The sequence below is a fragment of the Panthera onca genome, chromosome E2, assembly GCF_046562875.1.
Source record: "Panthera onca isolate mPanOnc1 chromosome E2, mPanOnc1 haplotype 2, whole genome shotgun sequence".
In the NCBI taxonomy this organism is placed as follows: domain Eukaryota; kingdom Metazoa; phylum Chordata; class Mammalia; order Carnivora; family Felidae; genus Panthera; species Panthera onca.
Window position 1 is genome coordinate 15,256,346 of NC_138353.1, and position 24,501 is coordinate 15,280,846.

A 24,501-nucleotide genomic window follows, 5' to 3' on the forward strand; every position below is an offset into this window, starting at 1 on the left:
CATCATAACCCTGCGGGGTTAGTATCATTAATAGCCCCATTTTACATATGGAGAAACTGAGGCCCAGAGAGGCGACTTGCCGAAAGTCTCCCAGTAGGAAGAGGCAGAGGCAGAGCCAGGATGTGAATCCGGGCAGACTGGATCCTGGGCCTGCACCCTTAAAGGAGCTAGTCTGCCTCTGGGCACCGAGCCCCCACTCGCACAACCACGACCAGCACTGACCCTGGATGATGGCCAGCAGGATGACGATGACAAAGAAGAAGAAGGTGATGTCGAAGACCACCCGGTACAGCTCGTATTCGTCGCCTGCCGGGTCCTCAATCTCATCCCCGATGCCCCCACCAGCTCGGACACCCACGTACATGTGAAACAGGTAGCACTGTGGGGGGAAGGGAGAGAAGCCTACCGGTCATGCGCTCCCTCATTCGACATCCGCCAAGTACCTCCAAGGCCCTGGGCTGAGGGGGCAGGAGACGTAGCAGTGGCTGAGACAGTTCTGGGCCCTGGCCTCACAGGGCTCACAAACATGTCATCAGATAGTGACAGCCCAGAAGTGATCATGGCTGTGATAGGGAGAGCACAGGCAGAAAGGGCAGAGCCGGGGCGGGGAAGCACAGTGTGATCAGGGGGCAGGTGGGGGAAGCACAGGCAGCTTTGAAGTTTTGAAAGGCTGACTCAGCCAGGGTGATCAGGCGAGACTTCCCTAGAAGAGGGGACATGTGTGAGCTGGGACTTGAAGGAGGTGTTAGGTGGGAGAAAGTGTTCCAGGCAGAGAAAACCACATGTGTTTTGACACCGCTGGGGAGCAAAGAATATATTTTGTTCCTGGGAGGAACCGAAAGAGGTTCGGTGAGGTTAGAAAATAGAGCTCCTGTGAGAAAGAGCAGGGAGAGAAATGAGGCCCAGCCAATGGTTAGGGAGGGCTTCCTGTAGGAGGCAGCATTTAAGTTGAAAGGTGACGTGTCAAGTGAAAGAGGGGCGTGTCCGTGGGGCCCGTGGTGGAGGATGGAGAGCATGTCAGATGCAAAGGGCTTGGGTGGGAGGAAACACATGGTCTTAGGGGAACTGAAAGAAAACAGGCAGCCAGTCGGCCAAAAGCAAGAAAGACTGTGGTGAGACTCGGGCAAAGCTAGATCTTCCCTGGCTTCGGACGCCATGGTGAGGGATTCAATTTTATCCCATGGCATTGGGGAGCTACGAGAAGGCTCTGAACAGGTAGGAGGGCAAGGTCTGCGTGGCACTTGGGAAAGACTTTACACCTGTTCTTTCTGTGTCCCCAAGAAGTGAGAGCTCCCAGTTGTCTTGGTTAAGAGCCGAGGCCAGTGACTGGTGAGAATAGGGCTATGGGTGTCAAGACTAGGTCTGGTGGGGCCTCAAATGTCAGGCTGAAGAGCTGGACTAGGCCCTCAGAACGTGGTGCAAGATTACAGGACATCTTGTGAGATGAAGCCTTGAGACAATTCTTCCAACCGTGGCCTGTGCCTCTAGTAAGGTCAGCTCAATCTGCGTTATGACCACTGTTCTCAGAATAGAAGAGAAAGTATAAACAAGCAGGGCATGCTGGTACTTGGGGTGAAATTTATATGTATGTATTTTTAAATTTTTTTAAAGTTTATTTATTTATTTTCAGAGAGAAAGACTGAAAGAGAGGCGGGGGGGGGGGGGCAGAAAGAGACAGAGAGAGAGAGAGAGAGAGAGAGAGAGAAATCCCAAGCAGGCTCCATGATGCCAGCACAGAGCCCAGTGTGGGGCTTGAACTCGCAGGCTATGAGATCATGACCTGAGCTGAGATCGAGTCCGATGCTTAACCTACTGAGCCATCCAGGCGCCCCTATGTTTCTTTCTTTCTTTTTTTTTTTTTTAAAGTAATCTCTACGCCCAATGTGGGGCTTGAATTTACAACCCTGAGATTAAGAGTCGCATACTTGGGTGAAACTTTTATCGATAACGATGAGAGTAGCTAACACCTATGTAATCCTTAATACACACCAGGCACCATTGTAAGACTTTTAAGGGAGCTGCACTGGGTCCTAAAACCAGCCCTAGGCTGTAGGCACTGTTGTCACACACCCGTTTTACAGGGGAGGAACACCAGAGCGTGAGTAGGTTGACTAGCCGGCCCCAAATCACATGCTTTGTAAGCGACGGGGGCACCGTGTCTGAGCACCTTTCCAATAACAACAGCTTTAAAGGCTCAAATAACATGACGACGGGGGCTGACGCTCATTGAGCACCGATCACGTGCCCGGCACTGTTCAAAGTACCTCACGGAACCCTCACAGTAAGTCTACGAGGTGGGAACTACCATCAACCCCCCTCACAGACGGGAACACTAAGGGCCAGATGGTCAGTGACCAGGCCAAGAGTGCTGGGGGAGGGGCTCACCGTCATCATGTCGTCACACTTCATGTCGGGCTCGTCCTCATCCTCACTCTTGTTGTAGAACTTGCGGAAGAAGTTGAAGGCCACCACGGTGTACAGGTAGACCACCACCGCCAGGAGGCCCACGGTCATCACCAGCTGGGGGTGCGCAGGGGGCTGGTCAGCTCCACGCTCGGCCGGCCCCCCCGGTCCTCACCCCCAGTCGGTCAATGTGGCCCCCCCTCCGGGGTCTCACTACCCACACCCACCCTGGCTCAGCCCGCCCAGCCTTGCCCTTCCTCGCCGGAGCCGCCCGACCCTCACCCCTCCACCCCTACTCAGGCTGCCAGCTCATCCCTGCCTGGCTCACACCCCCCAGGCAGGCCCCCTGCCACACCTGCTTCCCATTATGGGTGACGGAGGACAGGATGGTGCGCAGCGTCTTGACCCCCATGGCAATGTCCAGGAGGTGGGCCGCAAAGAAGAAGTTGTTATAGTGTCCCAGGAGGGACATCACCATGTACCAGCCCAGGTATAGGAAAGACTGTGGGCACACAGGGTCAGGGGTCAGGGAGCGTGCAGGATTCCTGGGGAGCACTCCTGAGGGGAGTGTTCATGAGGGCCAAGGAGCACTTGGGGGGGGGTAGGGAGCACTCTGGGAACAGGGGGTCCAGGAACATTTGAGTGGCATGGGAGTGCTCTGGGAGTCACGATGCCATCTCTGCCTAGGGAGCGTCTGGAGGATTGGGAGCACTCTGCAGTAATGGAGCACTCTGGGTGAGAAGCCATCCTAAGGGTAGTTGGGGAGCCCTCTGCTGAAGGACACAGACTGAGAATTCAAGAGCACCTGAGGGACAAGGGGCTTCGGGGGGCCAGGGGGTATCATAGGACCAGAGGTGCATGGGGGCTCAGGAGTCGGTCCCTGGTCAGGGATACTGGGGGTGGAGCCCCCGGCCCTCCCAAGGCCCTCCTCCCGCAGCCCACCCCCCACCTATGAGCCCCTCCTCACATTGTCTGTGAAGATGACCCCAAACTTCCAGATCTGGTACTTGACGTCAATGGACATGAGCCTATGCGGGGTGGGAGGAAGAAGGACGGGCGGATGCCTGAGAGGCTCAGTCCCTGGCCACCTTCCCTGATGGCCCCAGGCCTGTACAGGATGGCCCCTGGCTTACCATGTGAGCAGCCCCGGTGGTGGTTCAGGCTTACGCTCGTTGTGGGCTGTGATCTCCAGCGTGGCCAGATCCATGCCCAGCAGCTCGGCGATCCGCTCCCGCCCATAGATGTCCCCATGCTTGTCCAGGACCTGTACCAGGGATTGTGGGGACATGTGGACGTGGCTGGGGTGGGGGAGGGCATAGCCTGTGTGGGGCATTCTGGGGACATTCTGAACTTAGTGTGAGAAATTGGGCTTGCGTTTTTCTAGGGACAAGGTTCAGAGCTTTCTTCAGATCCTCAGGGGGAGGGTCCAAAAGTGATAAAGTTTCAGTTGATTCACTAACCAAATTAATAGGGATAATTTATTGTTATTAAGGTGGTAGTGAAGGAACCCTATATAATTGGGTCTCTGCCATCAGTGAATTCTTCTCCCACTCACCCCCCTCATTCACTCTGCTTCAGCCACACAGACCTCTTTGCAGTTCCTCAAATATACCAGACACATTCCTGCCTCAGGGCCTTTGCACTGGCTATTCCTCTTGCCTAGGACACTCTTTCCCCAGATTTCTACTTGACTCACTCCTTTACCTCATTAACTAGTGTGCCCTTTCCTGCCTACTGGACATAAGAGGGCAACCTCTCCTGGCCAGCGCACGCACACACACACACACACACACACCCTCCCCGCCCCCCATCACTGCTTTTTTCTTGTACAGCACTTATCACCACCTAAACCTTATATATGTGCTCATCATCTGTGTTGCCAGCTCGAGTGTCAGAATCACTGTTGTGTTTACTGTTGGATTCCTGGCACATGGCAGGTGCTTGATAAATGTCTGTTGAGTGAATGAATGATGGTAACAGGCGACATTTGTCTACTTTCCCTATGTGCCAGATACTGCTCGGGTCGTAGGCCACAGAATCTTTACAACCACCCTGTGGGGTCAGTCCTATTACTACCTCACTTTGAATCTTAGGGAAACTGAGGCACAGAAAGGCTGACACAGGAGTAGAAAAGCAGGCAATCCAGCTCCAGAGTCTGTGTGCTTCAAATAATATGCCTCACCTCTTCTCTCTTAACTAGTATTTAACTGAGTACTCATTCTGAGCCAGATACTGTGCTCTGCTCATAACACATATTATGTCATTACAGAGGGAGGGGGTGATTGTCACGCTCATTTCCAGACGGGCAAACTGAGGTACTCCTCAGGGAGCCAAAGCCCCTTGCCCAAGGTCGCACACAAAGCAAGTGGGATGGACTGGGACGGGACTGGGACGGCCAGGTGGCAGCCAGAGAGACCCAGCTTGGGAGACCCTTCCACCTCCCCATCCACATCCTCACCTTCCGCTTGACAAACTTGTCCCAGTAGTTGCTGGGGAAAGACCTGCCGAGAGAGACAGAGAGACCCCGAGGTGTCAGGGCCAGAAGGACCCGGAGGCACCAGCCGGGCCAGGGTGGTTGGAAGTTCCAACGCTTTTCTCACAGGGGACCCCGCGCGGTAGGGTTGCGTCTCACGGGGAGTCAGGCTCCGCAGGCCTCGTGCCAGGCGAAGTTTTTCCCCGGGTCAACCGCTACCCCCATTGCCATCTTTGGTGGGGCCCATGGGAGGCAGCGGGCTTGCACTGGGGGCCAGGCAGCTCTGGTGCGTGAAGGGCAGGGCAGAGTCCGAGCCAGCAGCCTGGCCCTGCTCCGGCGGCCAAGGGAGTGATGTGCTCTCTCACCCTGTTTAGGCTTATTGGATGAGTCTGACCCTTTCATTCCCACTTTTCTTTTTTTTTAAATATATTTTTCACATTTTTATGTATTTTTGAGAGAGAGAGAGCGAGTGAGAGTGAGCAGGGGAGAAGCAGGGGGTGGGGGGGGACAGAGGATCCCAAGCAGGCTCCGTGCTGACAGCACAGAGCCCGACGCGGGGCTCGAACTCACGAACTGTGAGATCGTGACCGGAGCCAAAGCTGGGCGCTCAAACGACTGAACCACCCAGCTGCCCCTCGTTCCCACTTTTCTGATTGACAAGTTGATGCCCTAAAATCCTGCAGGGGTGGGCTTGCTGGGAGTTTTGTTGGGTTTGGAGTGGAGACTTATGAATCCAGGGGTTCACGCCTATTTGATGTGTTTCGATTCTTGGCACTTCCTATCCTTACTGATGCTCAAATTGTCCCTGAATTGTCCAGCGGGAGCCCCTTCCCCTGGCTGCACGCTTTCCATGGAGCACAGCTTTGCTTTCTGACACAAGGTAACCCAGGCTGATTGCACTTCCCCGCCCCAGGCCTGAAATCTGCCGCTTCTCCAAGGAGCCTGGTTCCTTTTTTGTGGGAAACGGTATTTAGACGTGGAGGTCCTGGGCGGACCCGACTTTAAACAGATGTCTCTCCCTCTCTCTCTCCGTTAAGCACGTGTGCTTGAATGCGTAGAAGTTCAATGTGCCTTCGATGGTGACGATGAGAGCACAGGATGTCCTTGGTGTGGTTCCTCTCCCTCCTCTCACCACTTCTCCTGGGCAGGACCCCACGATAAAAGAACTTCCGACACTTATCCAGGGCTCGCTGTGCCCCGAAAACCACATGAGTTCATCTCGTTTCATTGTTACAAGACCCTCGGTGCTATTGTTTGTCCTCGTTTTACAGATTAGGAAACTGAGGCACAGAGAGGCTAAATGACTTGGCCAAGAATCCCTAGCTAGCATGTGGTCAACCCAGGCTGCCCGACCTTGCGTTCTTACTCTAGAGATGATGAGCGCCTGCTGCATGAACACACGAAATTGGACTTGATCGGGGGTGGGGGAGAGGGGGAACGGAGTGGGCTGGGAGGGCGCGGAGGGGGTCCAGAGTCCCACCACACTGCTCTCACACACCCTTGCTCCCTCTCTGGGGTCAATTTAAAAGCAAAATGATTTCCTATTTCCCACTTGTGGCAGCGGGGTAAGAATCACACGTGGGGGCAGGGTTTCAATGCAGGTTCCTGGGCCCCACCCCAGACTCACTGAACCAGAATCTCCAGGGTCTGGGCCCCAGGGATCCCCATGTGTTACCAGTACCCCCACAGGTACTTTAACACACGGGAGATTTGTCTAAATAATGGACAGGAGGACTAAGGCTTGGGGAGACTGAGTCAGGACTGGCAGCGACTGGTCTTTTGAGGCCGAGGCCCGGCCTGGGGAGGAAACCCAGCTCTGTTCCCACCCCCCACCCCCAGAGGGGAACCGGGCCTTACGGCGTGTTGAGCACCAGTCGGTCCCACTGCCCCTTCACGTCATCGTCCTCAGGCTGTTCTGTGATGTAGAGGCCATCAAACTCCAGCTTCCGGGCCAGCTCCTTCTCCCGTTTAAAGATCACCAGGGGCACCTACATTGTGCAGGCAGGCAAAGGGGTGGGCGTCAGGCTCCCTAGGAGACCACAGCCTCAGCGGGAGCCAGGAGATCTTGCTGGAGCAGGTGTGAGACCCCACATCAGGGGAGCTTCTCCAGAGCAATCAGGGCAGTAATTGGGGAAAGGTGGGCAGACGGGTCAGGGCTGTGGTGGGAAAAAATCAGGAAAGCCCAGAAGTGGTGCCTGAATCCACGTGCCCCTGTTAGCACCCACGTTATGTCTGAGGCCCCACAGACCCCGCCGGGCCCCACTAATTCACCAACTGACCAGTATGCAGGAAGTAATATTCCCAGTGAGAAGTTCTGCCTCTTGATCCAGAAATTAACATAGACACAGGACCTGCTCCTCAGCTGTGACCCACATTAGTTCCCTGAATATTAAATAGCGTCCTTGCGGAGGCCCCAATCCTGTACCCAGGCCCCCCTTGTCCCAACCACCGAAGGAGGTCCCCCCAGCCCCTGCCCTAGACCCTGTCAGCTAGTGGCCCAGCACCTCTCCCTGCTTCACAAGACCTTGCCCTAGAATCATGGCCACGACCCACCTTAAGGCAGTTGTAGCCAATGATGCAGAGAAAGGCCACCAACGTATGGAGTAGGCTCAAGCAACGCAAGGCAGGCTCCATGTAGCCCGTGCTCTCCTCCAGGAAGTAGTACACCATGTTCTCGTCCTCGTCACCCTCCGCCTCCTCGCCGGCCCCCGAGCCCCAGCCAGAGCCGCCGCCAGACCCTGCACCTGACAGGTCCCCGGCTGCCGAGCCCTCCATGTCGTCCTCCCCCGGTGGAGAGTCTGAGACCTGAGGCGGGGGAGAGGTCGGTCAGGGCGGGGACCCTGGTGTCCTGACACCTGCTCTGCCCCACCCAGAGCCCACTGACCAGACGAACAGCCCCCATTGCTGAGGTTAGTTGTTGGGGGGGGTGCGGGGGCCCTGTCGGAGACAATCTCGTTAGGGCTGTCAATCAAGATGGAGGGTGGGTCCAGAACCCTAGCTAGTAAATCAGAGTCCGTCTCCCATTTTACAGAGGAGGATATTGAAGCACAGCGAGGTTGAGCACCTTGCCTCACGTGATGCCACCAGTGAGCGCTAGAGCCCGGATTCTATCCCACAGGAGCCACTCTGCAAGACTGCTTCTCTGTCCTGTTATCTAGATCCCTGGCGAGACCCCAAAGGGTCCTTTTGTCCTTTAGGAGGCCTGGTTCTTAGCCCTTTCCTTCCATTCCTTGAGCTGCCCATTTCCTCCTTCCCGCAAATTTCTCTTTAACTTACGAGAACGCAAAAAAGCTTAACTGAATCAGTGCATGTTGCTGAGAGGCGAAGGTGTGTGCCCAGGGGCACAAGACTGGCACGTGGCAGAGCTGAGCATGGAACTCCAAACCGGTTCCCTGCTCTAACTGCCATACACAGTCAGGCGTCTGTCCCAGATGCGCCCAGATACCCACCCACACTCCCATGCGGGTCCCAAGATCCAGATGTCCAGGCAGAACCCACCTCGGAACCCCCAACCCCACACCTTGTCCCTTCACTGCGGGGGCCCTGGGAACCTGGTAGGGGCAGAGTCACCCCCCTCCCCCAGCCCAGGTAAGCGTCTGATTCTCCTGACCCCTCGTGATGAGCACCTTATAAAACAGCAAGATGAAGTTGATGGCGAATGCCAAGAAGAGGGCAAGGAATCGCAGAGTGTAGAAGTTCCGGGAGAGGTAGTTCTAAGATGAGGAGAGAAAGAGAAAGAGCTCACGCTCCACCTTATTCCCTGGAGAATTCACCCCATCATCCACCCACAATCCGAAATCTGCTCTCACAACCTCCTAGTCATTGAGTGCTTACTGTATACCAAGACCTGTGCTCAGAGCTTTATACACATGAAACTTGTGTAATCTTACCACACCCCTAATGGAGTGAGCACAGCAGATATACCCATTTCACAGATGAGAACACCGGGACTCAGGGAGGCAAGATGTCTTGCTCAAGAGCACACAGCCAAGCAGCAGCAGACCTGGGGTTTGAGGCCAGGCACTCAAGCTCCAGAGTCCACACTCCCAACTTCTCTGCTATGCTGCTTCCTGTGTGAGGCCGCCCTGTCTTTACCCCAGGCAGAGGGCAGCTACTTCTCTCTCTCCCTCCCTCTTTTTCTCTCCATCGTTCTTCCTGTTCCTCGTTCTTCCCATGCATCCTCACTGGACCACCTTCCTTCCAACATGTTTCCTTCAGCCCCTCAGGTCAGGTTGGGCCTGGAGAGGAGGCAGGACAGGCAGAGCCCTGAGCCCTGTCCTCCCAAACTCCCTCTCTTCTTCCTGGCCTGGATGAGGAGATGAGTTCTGCCCCCCCACCCCGAACAGGAGTGGCTGGGACTGGTGTGGTGGTTCTGACCCGAAGGCCAAGGGCCAAGAAACAGGTCATGGTGGGAGGAACGGAACCATGGCCTTGGCTGGATTTAGCTCTGGATGGCAGATGGGGGTGGGAAGCCTAGGCAGGGCGCCCCAGATGAGCAAAGTGTGGAGGTTGGAATAAAGATCTTGAACAGGGAGAGGCCGAGGAGCCAAGCCACCTGAAATGCTGTCCCGTCACCAGGTCCTGACTCTGCCTGGGGACATCTCTGCCCTCAAGCCAGCCTGGCTGCTTCTGAGAGATGAGCCTGGCACGGGTGAGGGTGGGGAGGGGAGGTGGGGGAGGAGTGTCAGCAAACCCCTGCCGGGTCCTCACCAAGAACTTCACCCTCTGCACTTCCAGTTCTCCCCAGAATTCCAAACCCCCGCCTCCAGCCTCCTCCTTCTTTGGAGGGGGTGGAGAAGGTGCTGTCTTCTTGGGGGGCTCTGGTGGGGGTTCGGGGACTTCTTCCTTCTCCCCATTCTCAGCACTGCAGGGCAGGACACAGAGAGAGTGAGGAGGTGCCTGGGAAACTCATTCATTCATTCAGAGCCATGCACTGGGGACACAGTGATGGGTCACTGCCCTTCCATGGGGCTCAGTCCAATGGGGGTACAGACTGGTCACCAGGCAGTGGTGGCCCAGAATGGTCAGGGCCAGGATGGGGGAGGCTCGGGGTTTTGTGGGGGCCCAGAAACACCTCTTTGACCTGATGGTGGGGGATGTGTGTCAAGGCAAGCTTCCTGGAGGAGACACGCGAGCCAAAATGGAAAAGAGGAGGAAAACAGATGAACATGGGAGAAAGTGTTCCAGGCAGAGGGAACAGCCCACATGAAGACTTGGGGGCAAGACAGGAACACTCGTTTCCCCACTCCCTTTCAGAGGCCCTCCTCTGGCCCTGGCCTGGGCTGGGTGATGCTGAGGACACGGTGCAACCTCAGGAGACTCCTGATCCAGGAGGGAAGCGGTGCTAGAGGGTGGGCCCCTTGGACTCCAAGGCCACTCACTCAGCTTTCTCAGGCTCCGGCTCCGGCTCCGGCTCGGGCTCTGGTTCTGGAGGCAGCTCCTCTTCCTCTCCATCCACCTGGCGGCGGGGCAAGCATCAGGGTGGAGCGCCCCCCCCCCCCCCCCCCCAAGTGCCTCTCAGAGCTGATCTGCCTGTTCCTGCCTGTGTCCCTTCCCGGTCATGTCCCCTAGACAATCTACGTTTTATTCTCTTCCCATCAGAAGAGGGATTGAGTCTCATTTTCCAGAGGGGAAACTGAGGCTTAGAGAAGTGGACCGCCTTGTCAAAGCACTGTGCAGAGTCAGCCTGACTCCAAGTGGAGCTCTGGTTCCCCAGGGCTTCCCATCCCCCTGACACCGCACCCCTTGGCGCTCCTGGCGGGAGGGCCTGAGGATGTGGGCTACTTAAACCCTCACAACCATCTGTCTCTGTCTGAGGGGCTTTCCCAGTGTCCCTGACCCTGTGCCGGGTTGTTCTAGTTCCTGGTCCCCGTTCCCCTCTAATTTGGCTTCTGGGTCTCTCCTGTCTCTAACTCCAGGTATCTTTATCTCTCCCAGAAATACTACTTGTTTCACTGCGAGCCTTTCTCCAAGTCTCCATCTGAGTCTCCGTGTGTCTCTCTATCCCTTGTCTCTGCGTGCCTGTCTCTCAGGTTCTCTCTCCTCCCTCTGGCTCTGAGTCTCCCTCCCGGGCTCGTCCTCCCTCTCAGCCCCGATGTCTCCAAACCACCCCCGCCCCCGGGACCCCGCCGGCCTTCTCACCCCCAGCTTCCTCTTGATGATGGGGGAGCCCTCGGGCGTGGGAGGCTCCGCCGGCGTCGTGTCGCCCATGTCCCCGAGGCCGCCCGCCCCTTCGGGCCGGAAGGGGCCCCCCTCGGCCACGGCCACGGCCCCGTCGGCGCCTCCCGGGACCGCCTCGTGCGCCGCCGCCTCCTCGTCGCCCGCGCCCTCCGCCTCGTCGCCCGCGCCCTCGCCCGCGCCCTCGCCGTCCGCCTCGCCACCGGGCCCGGCCGGCTGCTCGCCGTGCACCTCGTCGCCCGTGGGGTCGGGCATGCCCGCCAGGAGCTCGGTCACCGTCACCTTCTTGGCGCCCTCCACGAGGCCGCCGCCGAAGAGCGAGCCCCAGAGCAGGCGCAGCGCGCCCGCCGCCGCCCCCGCGCCCGCGCCCGCCGCGCGCGCCACCGCCGCCCAGAGCAGCGCGCCCACCGCCGCCGCCGCCTCGCGCGCCGTGAGCCGCCGCAGCCGCCGCACGCGCCGCCGCAGGCTGCGGTAGCTGAGGCCGCGCAGCGCACGCGCAGCCGCCGCCGCCGCGCGCGCCATCACGCCCGCCGCCGCCGGCCCCGCCGCGCCCTCGGGCCCCGCCGCGCCCTCCTCCGCGCCGTCCGCGGCCGCCTCGGCCGCGCCGTCGTCCTCGTCCTCCTCGGGCTCGCCCTCGGGCTCGGAGATCTGCGCGGCGATCTGCATCTCGAAGATGGTGTCCTCGCAGAAGCTCACGAAGAGCTCCATCTTCTCGGACTCGCCGCCCTCGTTGACCACGTCGAAGATGAACTGGCGCTTGGACTCCTTCACCTGCGCGCGGGACGGGGCGCCGCGGGGTGAGCGCGGTGGGGGAGGGGGGGCGCGCCGCGAGCATTCCCCGCAGAGGAACTCGTTTCGTCCTCGCACACACTCCCAGACAGAGGGGCTCTCATCCGCGTTTCGCAGATGAGGAGACGGGGGCCTAGCGAGTCGCGTCCTGGGGGTGCCGCAGCTGAGAGGTGGCAGACGACTCGAATTCCCCCACAGGCTGGCTCCAGAATCAGTGGTATCCGCTCCTTCGAGAGACGGAGCGTAGTGGTTGAGGGCCAAAGTTCCGCAGCCCGCCAGCCTGTCTGGGTTCCAGTCCTGATTCTGCCACCGAGTAGCTGGGCGATTTGGACGGAACTCTCTGGGCCTCAGTTTCCCTCTCTGGAATGGGGGGGGGGGGGATGGGGATCATCGTAGGACCTCAGTTACAGGGTTGGGGTGAGGATTCAATGAGTTCATAGATGCCGAAGGATTAGAACAGTGCCCGGTGCCTAATAAATGTCACATAGTGCTTCGTGTTATTATATGGCTGCAGAGCACCGGAGGTCCGCGGCCGCGGGCATGGACTCTTGACCCGAAGGAGAAAGTGGGAATGGGAGGGGGTGAGCAGGCAGAAGTGGGTGTTTGGAGGAGTAACACTAAGCGAAAGAGTGTGCACGTGGGCAGCACGTGAGAGGCAGGAGGTGGGGGCGGGGGGGGGGGGGGGTGGGAGGAGCTTCCCACCGCATGTACAGGAGTGCGAAGGGCCCGCCGTGAGCCGGGGCTTCCTGCGGACGCGGGGATGCGGCAGACATCCTGGGGCAAGGATGGTGCAACCACCTTTGTGCCAGATGGGAGGTGGTGGGGAGTATGCAGTCGTGTCCCAAGGGACACAGGCGACTGTGCAAAATGTCCAAGCGTCCTGTGGTTAAGGGAGGAATCGCGTGGCAGTAGGGGAGGCTGTGGGGAAGCATGCGACCACCTGGGGCTCCAGTGTGCACGTGGACGTGGGCACACGGGTCAGCCACGCAAGGGCCCAGGCCCGAACCGGAGGGTAGTGCCATTGTGGGCAGTATCAGGGCACGTGAGGCAGGCATGAGTGTGCAGGGGGGACCGGAGAGTCAGTGCAGTAAGGCCTGGAATATGAGGACGGGGTTCAGTGTGGAACATGAGCCCAAGTGGGCTCCAGCCAGGTGTCAGACAGGAGGGGCCCAGTTTATGAGGAGGGGATGGGCGTGCGAGCCTCATGGGCTACAAGTAGGAGATGGGAAGGGGTGTGCAAGAGCATGTGGGAGGAACATGCAGGTGAGGAGCAAACGGGAAGTGTGAGTGTAAGGGATGTGCAGTGTGTGTGAGCAGGAGGGCCACCAGGGCAACAGAGGCAGGGCTGGAGGCTGAGGGTGTGTGAGGACACGTGGGAATGGGGGGGGGGGGGAGAGAGAGAGAGAGAACAGGGAATGGGAACATGCAAGCTAAGTGGGAGGTGGGCTGGAGGCCTGCCAGGGCCACACGAGTGTACTCTTGGGGCAAGTGAGTGTGTAAGCCACATTCAGACAGTTGTGGGCGGGCACATGAGAGGCTGAGATGGGGCACATGAGGCCAAGGAGTAAGCCTGGCCATCGGGGACACTCAGGGGCTCTTATGGGTGAGCCGGAGGGTGGTCGGAGTGTGCATGAGTGATCGTGGGCACGCCAGGACCACAGAGAGGGCAGGCGGGGGTGAATATGTGAGGGGTGGGCAACCATATGGTGTGCCAGGACTTATCCTGGGGGCGAGCGTACAAGAGATGTGCACCCACATGTGGACTCCAAATAAACGGACATCGTGTGACAGGACCTCAGAGAGCACATGGGGTGACTGGTGAGGGGCAGACCAGCATGACAGGGCATCCCAGAGCCCCCAGGGTGAGTGTGCAAAAGAGTGGGCACGGGTAGGCCAGGGCCGAGAGAAGGCACACCGGGGGCCGGCGGCAAGGTGAGCAAAGGGTGTATAACCACGGATAACCAAAGTGTTCCAGTAGGCGACAGTGTGGGTGTGGTTGCAACAGAACTGTAAGGACAAGCTAGAACTCCTGGGGTGACCGTGCAGGTGGCAGGCACGGCGTTCAAGCCTGCGAGGGCACAGCGACGCTGCTGCATGTAGGAGGGGTGTACATCGCTGTGTGGGCTAAATCTACAAGAGGTGGGCAGGGGAGACCCGGGGACGTGCAAGGGCACAGCAGGGCCCGTGAGTGTGTACAAAAGGGTGGGCATGGGCTTGCATGAGCAGAGCAAGGGCCCTCAGGACCTGCACAGCGGATGTACAAAGCGGGTACACGCTTGTGGGGTCCCGGCGTGCGAGGAGCATGCGCCGAAGCCCGAGGAGGCAAGCATGCACGTGCGCAGGCCTGCCCACCTGAGGCATCTCCCACTGGGTGCGGTTGGTTTCCGAGATCTCGAAGTAGATACGCTCGATGCGGCGCGAGGCGCCCATGATCTCGATGCGGCCCAGGTAGGGCCGGAAGTACTCCAAGATGCTCTCCGCCAGCTCCAGGAAGTTGCGCAGGCGCGGGTCGTGGGGCACGTGCTCGGACAGGTTGGTCAGCAACACCGCCACGTTGAAGCCGATGTCGCGGGCTGGCTCCTGGAAGCGGTTGGCGAACTCCTCACAGTTGATCATCTCGTTCTCATCCGCTTCGGAGCAGGAAAGCAGGAACTGGATTTCGGGGCCCGTGAACTGTTTCTGGCTGTCCATAGCCTGGGAGTGGGCAGGGGTGAGCGGGGGGTAGGTCAGAGGGGTGGCCTGGGGAGCCACAATGTGGACTTTTCGTAAAGACAGAAGATTCCAGAATCGCAACCAGCACCCAAGGCTGAAACCCGGCAGTTTGGCACAGACAGGGCTGAACCAGCCATTCAAATACCGAAATCGTGCATTTCCGCAAAGCTGAGCCCCCATCCACTCCTTTTTCAGAGGTGGTAAGGTGTGAATTGACGAAACTCAGCTCTTGTGTAGTAATTGGTAAAGAAACTGTGCCCCAGGCTCTCCATGTGGCATCCTGGTTTGCCCTGCTGGCCTGCTGTCTACCCTCCCCACTTGATGGCACCTGTGGGCTACACCGGAGGCTCTCTGGGACCCTGTGGCTGCAGCTGGGTCTGTCCAGTTGGGGTCAGGGAGCAGGAAAAGAATGGAGCTGCAGCATTTCCCTCCCTGGTTTCCTCCCTGTGCTAGCCGTGTGCCTCCTTCAAAAGTGAGCAGCCCTTGTAGGTAACTACTCTCTCCTCCAGGCCAGCCCCTTGAGGCTAGGGCCCGGCTAATACTCGCCACCCCCGCCCCAAACCTTCCCCAAGGCCCTTTTGTGCTGTCCCCACCCCTTTCCGGCAACTACAGGATGGATGGATGACACAGTGGGGGGCTCTGAATTTCAAATGGGAACAGTCATGTGCCCGTCACCCCAGAAGTAACAATGGGTCATGCTGACACGTTCTTCAAATTCTACATACTTAAGAACTAAAACATTGCAGGTATGATTGGAGCCTTCCTTGCAATTTTGTTCCATTCCCCTCCCCCCACCCCAGCCCCACCTTCTCCCAAAGTAACCCCTATCCTGGAGTTGATGGATCCTTCCAAACATGTGTCAATACTTCTACTATCTATATCCTGGCATTCTGTCACAAAAATACATAGGATCCAAGGGGCGTCTGGGTGGCTCAGTGGGTTAAGCGCCAACTTCCGCTCAGGTCACGATCTCACGGTTAGTGGGTTGGAGCCCCGCATCGCGCTCTGTGCGGACAGCTCAGAGCCTGGAGCCTGCTTGGGATTCTGTCTCCCTCTCTCTCTGCCCCTCCCCCACTTGTGTTCTGTTTCTGTCTGTCTCTCAAAAATAAATAAAATGTTACCAAAAATAAAAAATAAAAAAATACATAGTATCCTGTGCACTTTTTTAATTTAAAAAATTGCTATTATAATCCTGTAATTTGAAACTTGCTTTTTTCACTCAACTGTATATTTTCAGGATCTACGCATGTTGATATATGGATCAAACAAATACATTTTTACTGCTGTGTGGTATTTTTTTAAAATAAATGTAACACTATATATTCTCCTGATGGTGGACATTTAGGCTGATGCCAGATTTTTACTTTACAGACCCCACTTTCATTGAACATTCTTGTGCTTTGATCTCTTATGTCCTTTTTACGAGAAGTTCTCTGGGGCACTTTTTCAAATGTTTTGACTGCACCCGCAGTAAGGATGCATTTTGCAGTGTGGCTCAAAAAAAAGGGGGGTTCATGACACAATTCTGACTTTCGCTATGCAACACTGCAGTGTTCTGTTTTATTTTTAAAGATGCTGGTCACGACTTAACTAAATGAATTTCATGCCCCACAGATGAATTGCAGCATGCAGTTTGAGAAATTCTGCTCTGGGGTATGAACAGAAGCGAAATTTTCTGGCTCTAAAAAGTGCTTTGTAGCCAAGAACTTTTGCAAAATGCTTTCTAAATGAGTAACACGCTTTGCAAATGATGAAGGGTTCTAGAAACCACAGAGCCTGGAGACATAATCACACAGGAACTCCTCACCACGTACCTTCGCCCCCCCCCCCACCACCTGCCTCCTCCCCTTATGATGCCGAGTGACACTGTCCCTCTTAAAACGCCCCCTCCCTGGGGGGGGGGGGGTCTGGAATTTCATCCCCTCCATTCAGTCTTGGACTCTGCTCCTGTGATCTGTGGCTCTCTTTGTCCTCATCCATTTGAACGCTCCCCTTCTCTCAAAATACCTCTTTTCTCTGATTGTTATCAGTTTCCTATGCCGGAGTCCCCCTTTCTTCCAGACTTCTAAAGGTTGGGGGGCACCAGGCCTGGAATCTGCACCCCTTTCGTGAGATGTACACTCCCCACGGAGATATTATTGAGGCCCAGGGCTCTAAACACTATCCCACACCGATAACTGCCCAGGTTCCGTCTCAGCCCTAACTTCTCCCCGGAATCCAGACACTGAACAGCTGAAGCCCTACCTGACATCTTTTTGTGGATCTCTACCCTAACCTGGAAATGGCCCAAGCTGAACTCTTGATTTCAAAACCTCTCCTCCCACTGTCTTAGCCATTTCAGGAATAGCATCGCTACCCACCCAGCTGCTTAAGCTAAAAATCTTTGAGTCACCCTTCATTCCTCCTTTTTATCTCACCACCCACACCTGATTCATCAGCAAATCTGTCAGCTCTGCTTTCACAGATCTAGAGCCCACACACACTTGCCCCCTCCCTGTCCCCGCACCGGTTCTGTCCCCCATTGTCTCCCACTGGCCTCTCACGGCAACCTCTTCCCTGACCTCCCCGTTCCCCGTCAAGCCACTGTCTGTCCCCACACACGGCCAGGGGAAGCGGATAAACATCTAAGGACACGCTCCTCCCCGCTCAAAGCTGTCCCTTGACTCCCATCTCATTCACGTTAAAAGTCTGAGTCTCCCCCGCAGCCAACCAGGCCTTGCGTGGCTTGCTGCCTCCCACCCCTTCCCTGTTACCCAGCAACAGCCCTCTCCGGTCACGCTGGCCTCCTTGCCACCCCTCTGGTTCCCACCATGCAGCATTTACACTCCCTGTCCCTTTATCTAGATGTCACAACCTCCCCCACCTCCACATGGTACATTTCAGCTCTCGGCTTCGATGCTTTTTTTCTGGAAAGGCCTCCCCCGATCATCCCGTTTACAGGGTTTACTCCACCCATGCTCTCCCACATGCCACCCCGCTCATTTCCTTCAGGCTTCAGATTATAACCCGGAATTATTTTGTTTATTTAGTTATTTTCATCTGCCCCTTCCCACTGGGCCATCTGCTCTGAGGGTGGGATCTCTGTCTGTTTTGCTTGTTGTTACACAGAGTAGATGCTCAGTACATATTTGTCAAGTGACCTTAGCATCCTGGAAACAGAGAAGAGTTTTTACCTTTTATAATTTCTGAAAATTCCAAAGTCCTTTTAAAAATCCTGAACTTGCTTATTATTAGTTTTAATGTTTATTCACTTTTGAGAGAGAGAGAGAGAGAGAGACAGAGCATGAGCAGGGGAGGGGCAGAGAGAGAGGGAGACACAGACTCCAAAGCAGGCTCCAGGCTCTGAGCTGTCAGCACAGAACCTGACGTGGGGCTTGAACTCATGAACAGCGAGATCATGACCTGAGCTGGAGTCGGACACTTAACTGACTGAGCCACCTGGGCACCCCTATTATTATCATTTTCTTTAATTTTTTAAATATTTATTTATTTTTGAGAGAGAGGGATGGAGCGTGAGCAGGGAAGGGGCAGAGAGGGAGAAAGACACAGAATCGGAGACAGGCTCCAGGCTCTGAGCTGTCAGCACAGAGCCCGATGCAGGGCTTGAACTCATAGATCGTGAGATCATGACCCCAGCTGAAGTCAGACGCTTAACCAACTGAACCACCCAGGTGCTCCACCCCTATTATTTTTTAAATGTTAATTTATTTATTGTGAGAGAGACTGAGAGAGCGCAACCAGGAGGCGGGGGGGGGGGGGGGGGGGCAGGAAATTCCAAGCAGGTTCTGTGCGAGGTCAGGACAGAGCCCCATGTGGGGCTCGAACTCACGAAACTGTGAGATCACGACTTGAAAAGTCAAGGGCTGGACACTCAACCGACTGAGCCACCCAGGTGCCCCTAAACCACAAAGAAACTGAAAAACACGTGAAATACAGAGGTTTGTAAAGTGCTTGGGAATCACATGATGCTTTGTGTTCAGGAAACATATTTCCTAAAATCTAAATGGTCAAACTTTTAGAGAATATTGTCATTTTGCAATCTCGCAAGCACTAATGTGTCTGCGTGTCGAACATCAGGAGCTGCTGACCTCACCGAAGGAGAGATACCAGGAGAGGACGTGCCTCCTGAGAAGCGTATGGTGCCCCGCAGAGGATGTGCTGGCAAGGCAAACAAATACACCCAAACGTGAGTCTGATGGGCTTCTTGACCCAAGTCTCAGTTTACAGGAAACACAGGGGAATGAGGAACATGTTACATGACACTACAAGGTTGCTTCAGCCAGATCAAAACTGTGGGAAACTCTACAAACGGGACAGGCACTTTATAATGACAGCCAAGGGCCACGTGCGACTGCTGAGCCCTTGGATCACGGCCGGTGCAAGCTGAGATGTGCCGAAAGCATAAAATACACACTAGACCTCAAAGACTCAGCATGAGAAAAGAGTTTAAAATATTGGATAACTTATTCTATTGACTACATGTTGAAATAATGTTTTGGATGTACTAGGTTAAATAAAATATATTGTGGGGGCGTCTGGGTGGCTTCAGCTCAGGTCATGGTCTCACGGTTTGTGGGTTCGAGCCCCGCGTCAGGTTCTGTGCTGACGGCTCAGAGCCTGGCGCCTGCTTCGGATTCTGTGTCCCCCTCCCTCTCTCTCTGCTCCTCCCCCACTCACACTCTGTCTCTCTCTCTCTCAAAAATAATAAACATTAAAATTAAAAAATATATATATATATTGTTGAAAATGACCTTATGAGTGTCTTCTTACTTTTTTAAAGCATGGGTACTCGAAAAATTTAGAATATGTATGTTGCTCACATCGCGTTTCTATCAGTGGGTGCTCCTCTAAAGGACCAAGAACCTGGGTCTCCAGCAGATCAACTACAAGGCAAAGGAAAAGTGCTGGAGAGCAGTAGATAAAAGGGGGTTTAAAGAAAGATCAGCCAGGAGCAGTGGGTGGGCCTCGTTTGGATCTTGGTTCAGAAAATTTTTTAAATTGTATGTGATATTTATGAGATTGGGAAATGTGAACATGGACTAGATATTTGATCGTTTAAAAAAGAGTTGTGGATATTTTTTCTTTCTGTTTTCATTGTTTCCTTTTTGGTTTGGAGTTATAATGACATTGTGGTTTGTTATTGTAAAAGGAAAAGGAATTTTCCTTATGAGAGAAAAGTGTTTTAAGCCCACATATTGTACAATTACATTTATATGAAGTGTCCTGAAGAGGCAAATCCATAGAGACAGGAAGTAGATTAGCAGTGGCCAGGCCCCTGGGTGGGGGAAATGGGAAGTGACCTAAAGGGTACAGGGTTTCTTGTTTGGGGTGATTAAAATGTTCTAAACTTAGATCGTAGCTATGGTTTGCACAATTCTGTGAGTATGCTAAAAAAAAAAAAAGCCCATTGAATTGTACATTTTAAATGGATGAACTTAGGAGACACATACAAAAATATTTCCAGACTAAAAAAAAAAAAAAAGAAGGAAAGGAAAACCTCAAAACAGTACTGACCAAGAATAAATGAATAGCCTGAAATGTGTCTTCAGTCACCAGAGGGGGCCTTCTAAACTGTAGGAGATGCTTTGGAATCTGCCGAGTACTTATCAACGAAGACACGCTTTGCCAACCGTGCTCCATCAACCACAAAGAACTTGGGAAACCAGAAAACGATGCTATATTTTAAAAATGCAGATCCACATGTGAACAGAAATGCAGAAATAAACATCCGGAGAGATGTAAACTAAAGTGGATGACGGTGGCAGGCTTTGGAAAGGTGGGATGAGAACAGGGTTGGCGGTGGGGGGCCAAAGGTGACCTCAACCATAGTGGTACGTGCTTGTCTTATCTATTTCATGAAAAATTAATAAAATATTTCAAATGATTTTCTACATGAAAAGCAAAAGTGTTCTGCATGGCCAAAGCAATGATAATAACACCACGAGCAAAGTCCAAAGACAAATGACGAGCTAGGAGAAACAGGTGCAACTCCGACCACTCACAAAGTTATAATCAGCCTGATAAGAGTTCTTAGAAAGCAAGAAGAAAAACACCAACCTCCCAATAGAAAAATAAGCCAAGGACATGGTCCGTTCACCGAACAAGTGACGCAAAAGAAATAACATAAAAAGATGCTTAATTGCACCCATAACTGGAGGAATGTGAATTAAGACTGCACAGCAATATTGTTTTTCACCTATCAGATTGGCAAAAATCCAGATATTTGACGATGCGGTCTGGTGGCGAGCCTGTGGGGCAACAGGCACGCTCACATGCTGCTATTGAGAGGGAAAAATGGAGGGCAAAAGTTCTCCAAATGACAAATGCATTTACTCTTTAACCCAGAAATCTTTGGAATATTCTTAGATACAACTGCACATAAAAAATGATGTATGTACAGGGGCAATTGTAGCCAGCACTGCTAGGGGTCCAAATGGAGCCTTCCTCGGCGCACTTACTCCCATCTGCTGGTTATCTGCAGTACAAATGTACAATATCTGGGCTATAAACTGTACCTCTGTACAGTGTACAACTCGCACAACTATCCATGGCAGCCCTGACTACAGCATGAGTTGTAAAAGCAAAAGACTAGGAACAAAGCAAGTGTCTGTCAACAAAGAATAATCAAATAAACTATAATATATACCTAAAGTGGAATACTTAGCACCTGTGAAAAGAGAATGAGGTCACTCTCTGATCTCCAGAATATATTAAGTGATATGGACCAATGCATGTAGTTCACTGACTGTTATGCAAGAAAGGAGGAGAATAACAAAATTGGAAAAGAACAACGCAAGGATGCAAAGGAAACTAATGCTACTCACGGCAGTGGGGAGGTGGGGGGAAGTGGGCTGAGAAAGTGGGAGTGAGACGTCCCACTTCATACCTTGTTCCATTTTGCTTTTTAAGTCATGTGAATGTATTATTTATTAAAAAAAAAACCCAACGCACGTTTAAAGTTACGGATTATAACTCTGTGAAACCAAGAGGATACTGAGCGGTAAGATGTGTACATCACATCAAATCTTGTTAACGTGCGAACCTCTGAACAGTCAACAGGGATCTTTACCCGGTTCATTTTTTAAATTCACCTTATAACTCAACGTCTGTACCCATTTACCAACCTCTCCCTGTTTCCTCTGCTCCCAAGCCCTTCACGCCACTCCCTTTTCAAGCCTCTGCTTCTACGAATTCAATTCTTTTAAAAGATTCCACGCGTGAGTGATACCACACGCTTAGCATTATGCCCTCACAGTTCATCCGTGTTGCAAATGATAGGCTTTCCTTCTCTTTAAAGGCAGAAGAATACATAATAGCCACTGTTATCAGTCACATGCACAGGTAATTTCCATACCTTGGCTATTGTGAACGATGCTGTAACAAACATGGGAGCACAGAAAGCTCTTCGAGATAATGGTTTTATTGCCTTGGGATACACACCCAGTGGCGCTGCTGGATCCTATGGTGGGTCTATTTTTATTTCCTCAGGATCCTCCACACTGTCTTCCTCAGTGACTGCACCCATTTACATCCTCACCGATGGTGCCCGAGGGTTCCTTTTTCTCTATATCTTTGTCCACACTTGCTCTCTCCTGTCTTCTGGGGACTGGTTCCTCTCACGGGTGTAGCTCACTGTATGTCTGATTTGCCCTTCCCTGACGATGAGTGACATCGAGCACTTTTTCACGTACCTGTTGGCCATTTGTATGTCTTCTTTTTTTTTTGTAAGTTTTATTTTTAGTTATTTTTAAATTAAAAAATGTATTTTAGAGAGTGAGAGTGGGAGAGAGGGGCAGAGAGAGAGAGAGAGGGAGAGAGAGAGAGAATCTGAAGCAGGCTCTACGCGCTCAGTGCAGAGCCCAATGTAGGGCTTGATCCCACGACCCCGGGATCGTGATCTGAGCCAAAATCGGGTCAGAGGCTCAAACGACTGAGCCACCCAGGTGCCCCTGTATGTCTTCTGAAAAATGTCTCTTCAGGTCTTTTGCCCATTTTAAAATTAGGTTAAAATTGGTGACTTGAGCTCAGGTCGGGATCTCATGGTTCATGAGCTCGAGCCCCTCCCTTGGGCTCACTGCTGTCAGTACAGATCCCACCTCAGATCCTCTGCCCCCTCCCTCCCCCTCCACCGCTCATGCTCGCTCATTCTCAAAACGAAAAATAAAAACATTAAAATCAGTTTCTTTGTTTTGTTCTGTTTGCTATTGAGTTGTGTAAGTTCCTTGCCTGTTCTGGATATTAACCCCTCATCATATATGTGGTTTACAAACATTTTCTCTCTTTCCATAAATTGCCCTTTCGTTTTGTTGATGGCTTCCTTTTCTGAGAAGAATCATTACACGATTACATGATGTGTATTCGGCTCCTGCATGGTGCTTCTTGGTTCTCTCACTGACTGGGACTCTCTCCCTGGACCTGCGTCCTGAGAGTAGGGCTGGGACTTGCAGCCACGAGCTGGAACCCAGGTCACGTTCACTATTTGTTAGACTAGCTTAAGGGATGAATCTGTGCTCTGGAGACAGACCGCCCGAGTTCTAACCCCACTTTTTGTCCGTCGTGAGCTGTGTGACGCGGAGAGCACTCACTTCAGCTCCCTGTGCCTCAGTTTCCACTTCTGTAAATGAGGATAAAACAAGACCAAACTAAACAGTCCTTACCACTTAGGGTCGCTGTAAGGACCGCATGAACTAACTCATTGGTACACAGGACCCGGCCTAAAGTGAGAACATGATAACTATCGGCTCTTCTTCTGGAAGGTTGGAGGGCTCAGGAATAGCAACGATTAAGAGGCTGAAAGAGGTTGGCGGGGGGGGGGGGGGGGGGAAGGGGAGCGGGGAGTGGTCCCACGAGTGTGCGGAACAGATGCCCGGGGAAGCGGGCATCGCCGAGGGAAGGAAATGGCCAACCATGGCAGATGCCCGAAGATGACAGGGGGTGAAGAGGTCACTGGCCGTCTCGGTCAGGGTAGTTTCCGCAGAGTGACGGGGACCACAGCTGGCAAGCCCTGAGTTGGGGAAGGGGTGGGAGGTGATGAAGGAGGGAGCAAAGGTAGATGGCTCTTGGAAGGCTTGGCTGAGAAGGAGGAGAGACACGGGAGGCTCTCCGAGGGCACTGGGGGGCGGGGACACTTTATTTGTAACTTGGGAGACCCTGGACTTATTTAAATGCTTGTTGCATGGGCAGCAACTGTTGCAACCTCTGGGTTAAAATAAGAAGCAGGAGTCTACCCTGGTATAAAAAATAAATAAATGGGGGTGTCTGGGTGACTCAGTCAGTTAAGCGTCCGACTCTTGGTTGCAGCTCGGGTCATGATCTCATGATTTGTGAGATCGAGCCCCTCATCAGGCTCCACGCTGACAATGCGGAACTTGCTTGAGATTCTTTCTCTCCCTCTCTCTCTGCCCCTCCCCTGCTCTCTCTCTCTTTCAAAATAAATAAACCTAAAAAAAGAAATAAATGAACAAGGACAGAAAAATGGTACCTAATAAAGGTAAAGGGTGCAGTGAAATTAGAAAACAGGGCGTCTGGGTGGCTCAGTCGGTTAAGTGTCTGACTTCAGCTCAGGTCATGATCTCGTGGCTCCTGGGTTCGAGCCCTGCATCAGGCTCTGTGCCAATAGCTCAGATCCTGGAGCCTGCTTCGGATTCTGTGTCTCCCTCTCTCTCTGCCCCTTCCCTGCTCTCTCTCTCTCTCAAAAATAAATAAACATTAAAAAAAAAGAAAGAAAGAAAGAAAGAAAGAAAGAAAGAAAGAAAGAAAGAAAGAAAGAAAAAGAAGCCCACCATCCATCAGCTTGAGGCAGAATCACCAATGGATGCTGACCCAGGAGGGTGAGCAGGATATTTGCATTGTCCCGAGGCACATCCTCAGCAGATATTAAAGGGAAGGACGGTACATTTGCAGGTAAACACCACCTGGACCAAGCGAGCCAAGCTACAACCAACAGC

The 24,501-nt window shown here is 53.6% G+C and overlaps 1 protein-coding gene across 4 annotated transcripts in view; it reads right to left on the minus strand.

The window, feature by feature from the left end:
- Positions 1-24,501, minus strand: part of RYR1 (ryanodine receptor 1) — a 117,222-nt gene that overhangs the window by 1,044 nt on the left and 91,677 nt on the right. For all 4 annotated transcript variants that reach the window (XM_078438458.2, XM_078438459.2, XM_078438457.2 and 1 more), the window contains 13 exons: positions 14,195-14,536; positions 11,018-11,824; positions 10,258-10,334; positions 9,587-9,740; positions 8,503-8,589; positions 7,430-7,681; positions 6,734-6,864; positions 4,862-4,904; positions 3,537-3,667; positions 3,371-3,431; positions 2,759-2,905; positions 2,386-2,520; positions 223-379 (listed from right to left, as the gene is read on the minus strand). In XM_078438458.2, coding sequence (XP_078294584.1) covers positions 223-379; positions 2,386-2,520; positions 2,759-2,905; positions 3,371-3,431; positions 3,537-3,667; positions 4,862-4,904; positions 6,734-6,864; positions 7,430-7,681; positions 8,503-8,589; positions 9,587-9,740; positions 10,258-10,334; positions 11,018-11,824; positions 14,195-14,536 — 2,524 coding nt within the window. The remainder of the gene's footprint in view (positions 1-222; positions 380-2,385; positions 2,521-2,758; positions 2,906-3,370; positions 3,432-3,536; positions 3,668-4,861; positions 4,905-6,733; positions 6,865-7,429; positions 7,682-8,502; positions 8,590-9,586; positions 9,741-10,257; positions 10,335-11,017; positions 11,825-14,194; positions 14,537-24,501) is intronic.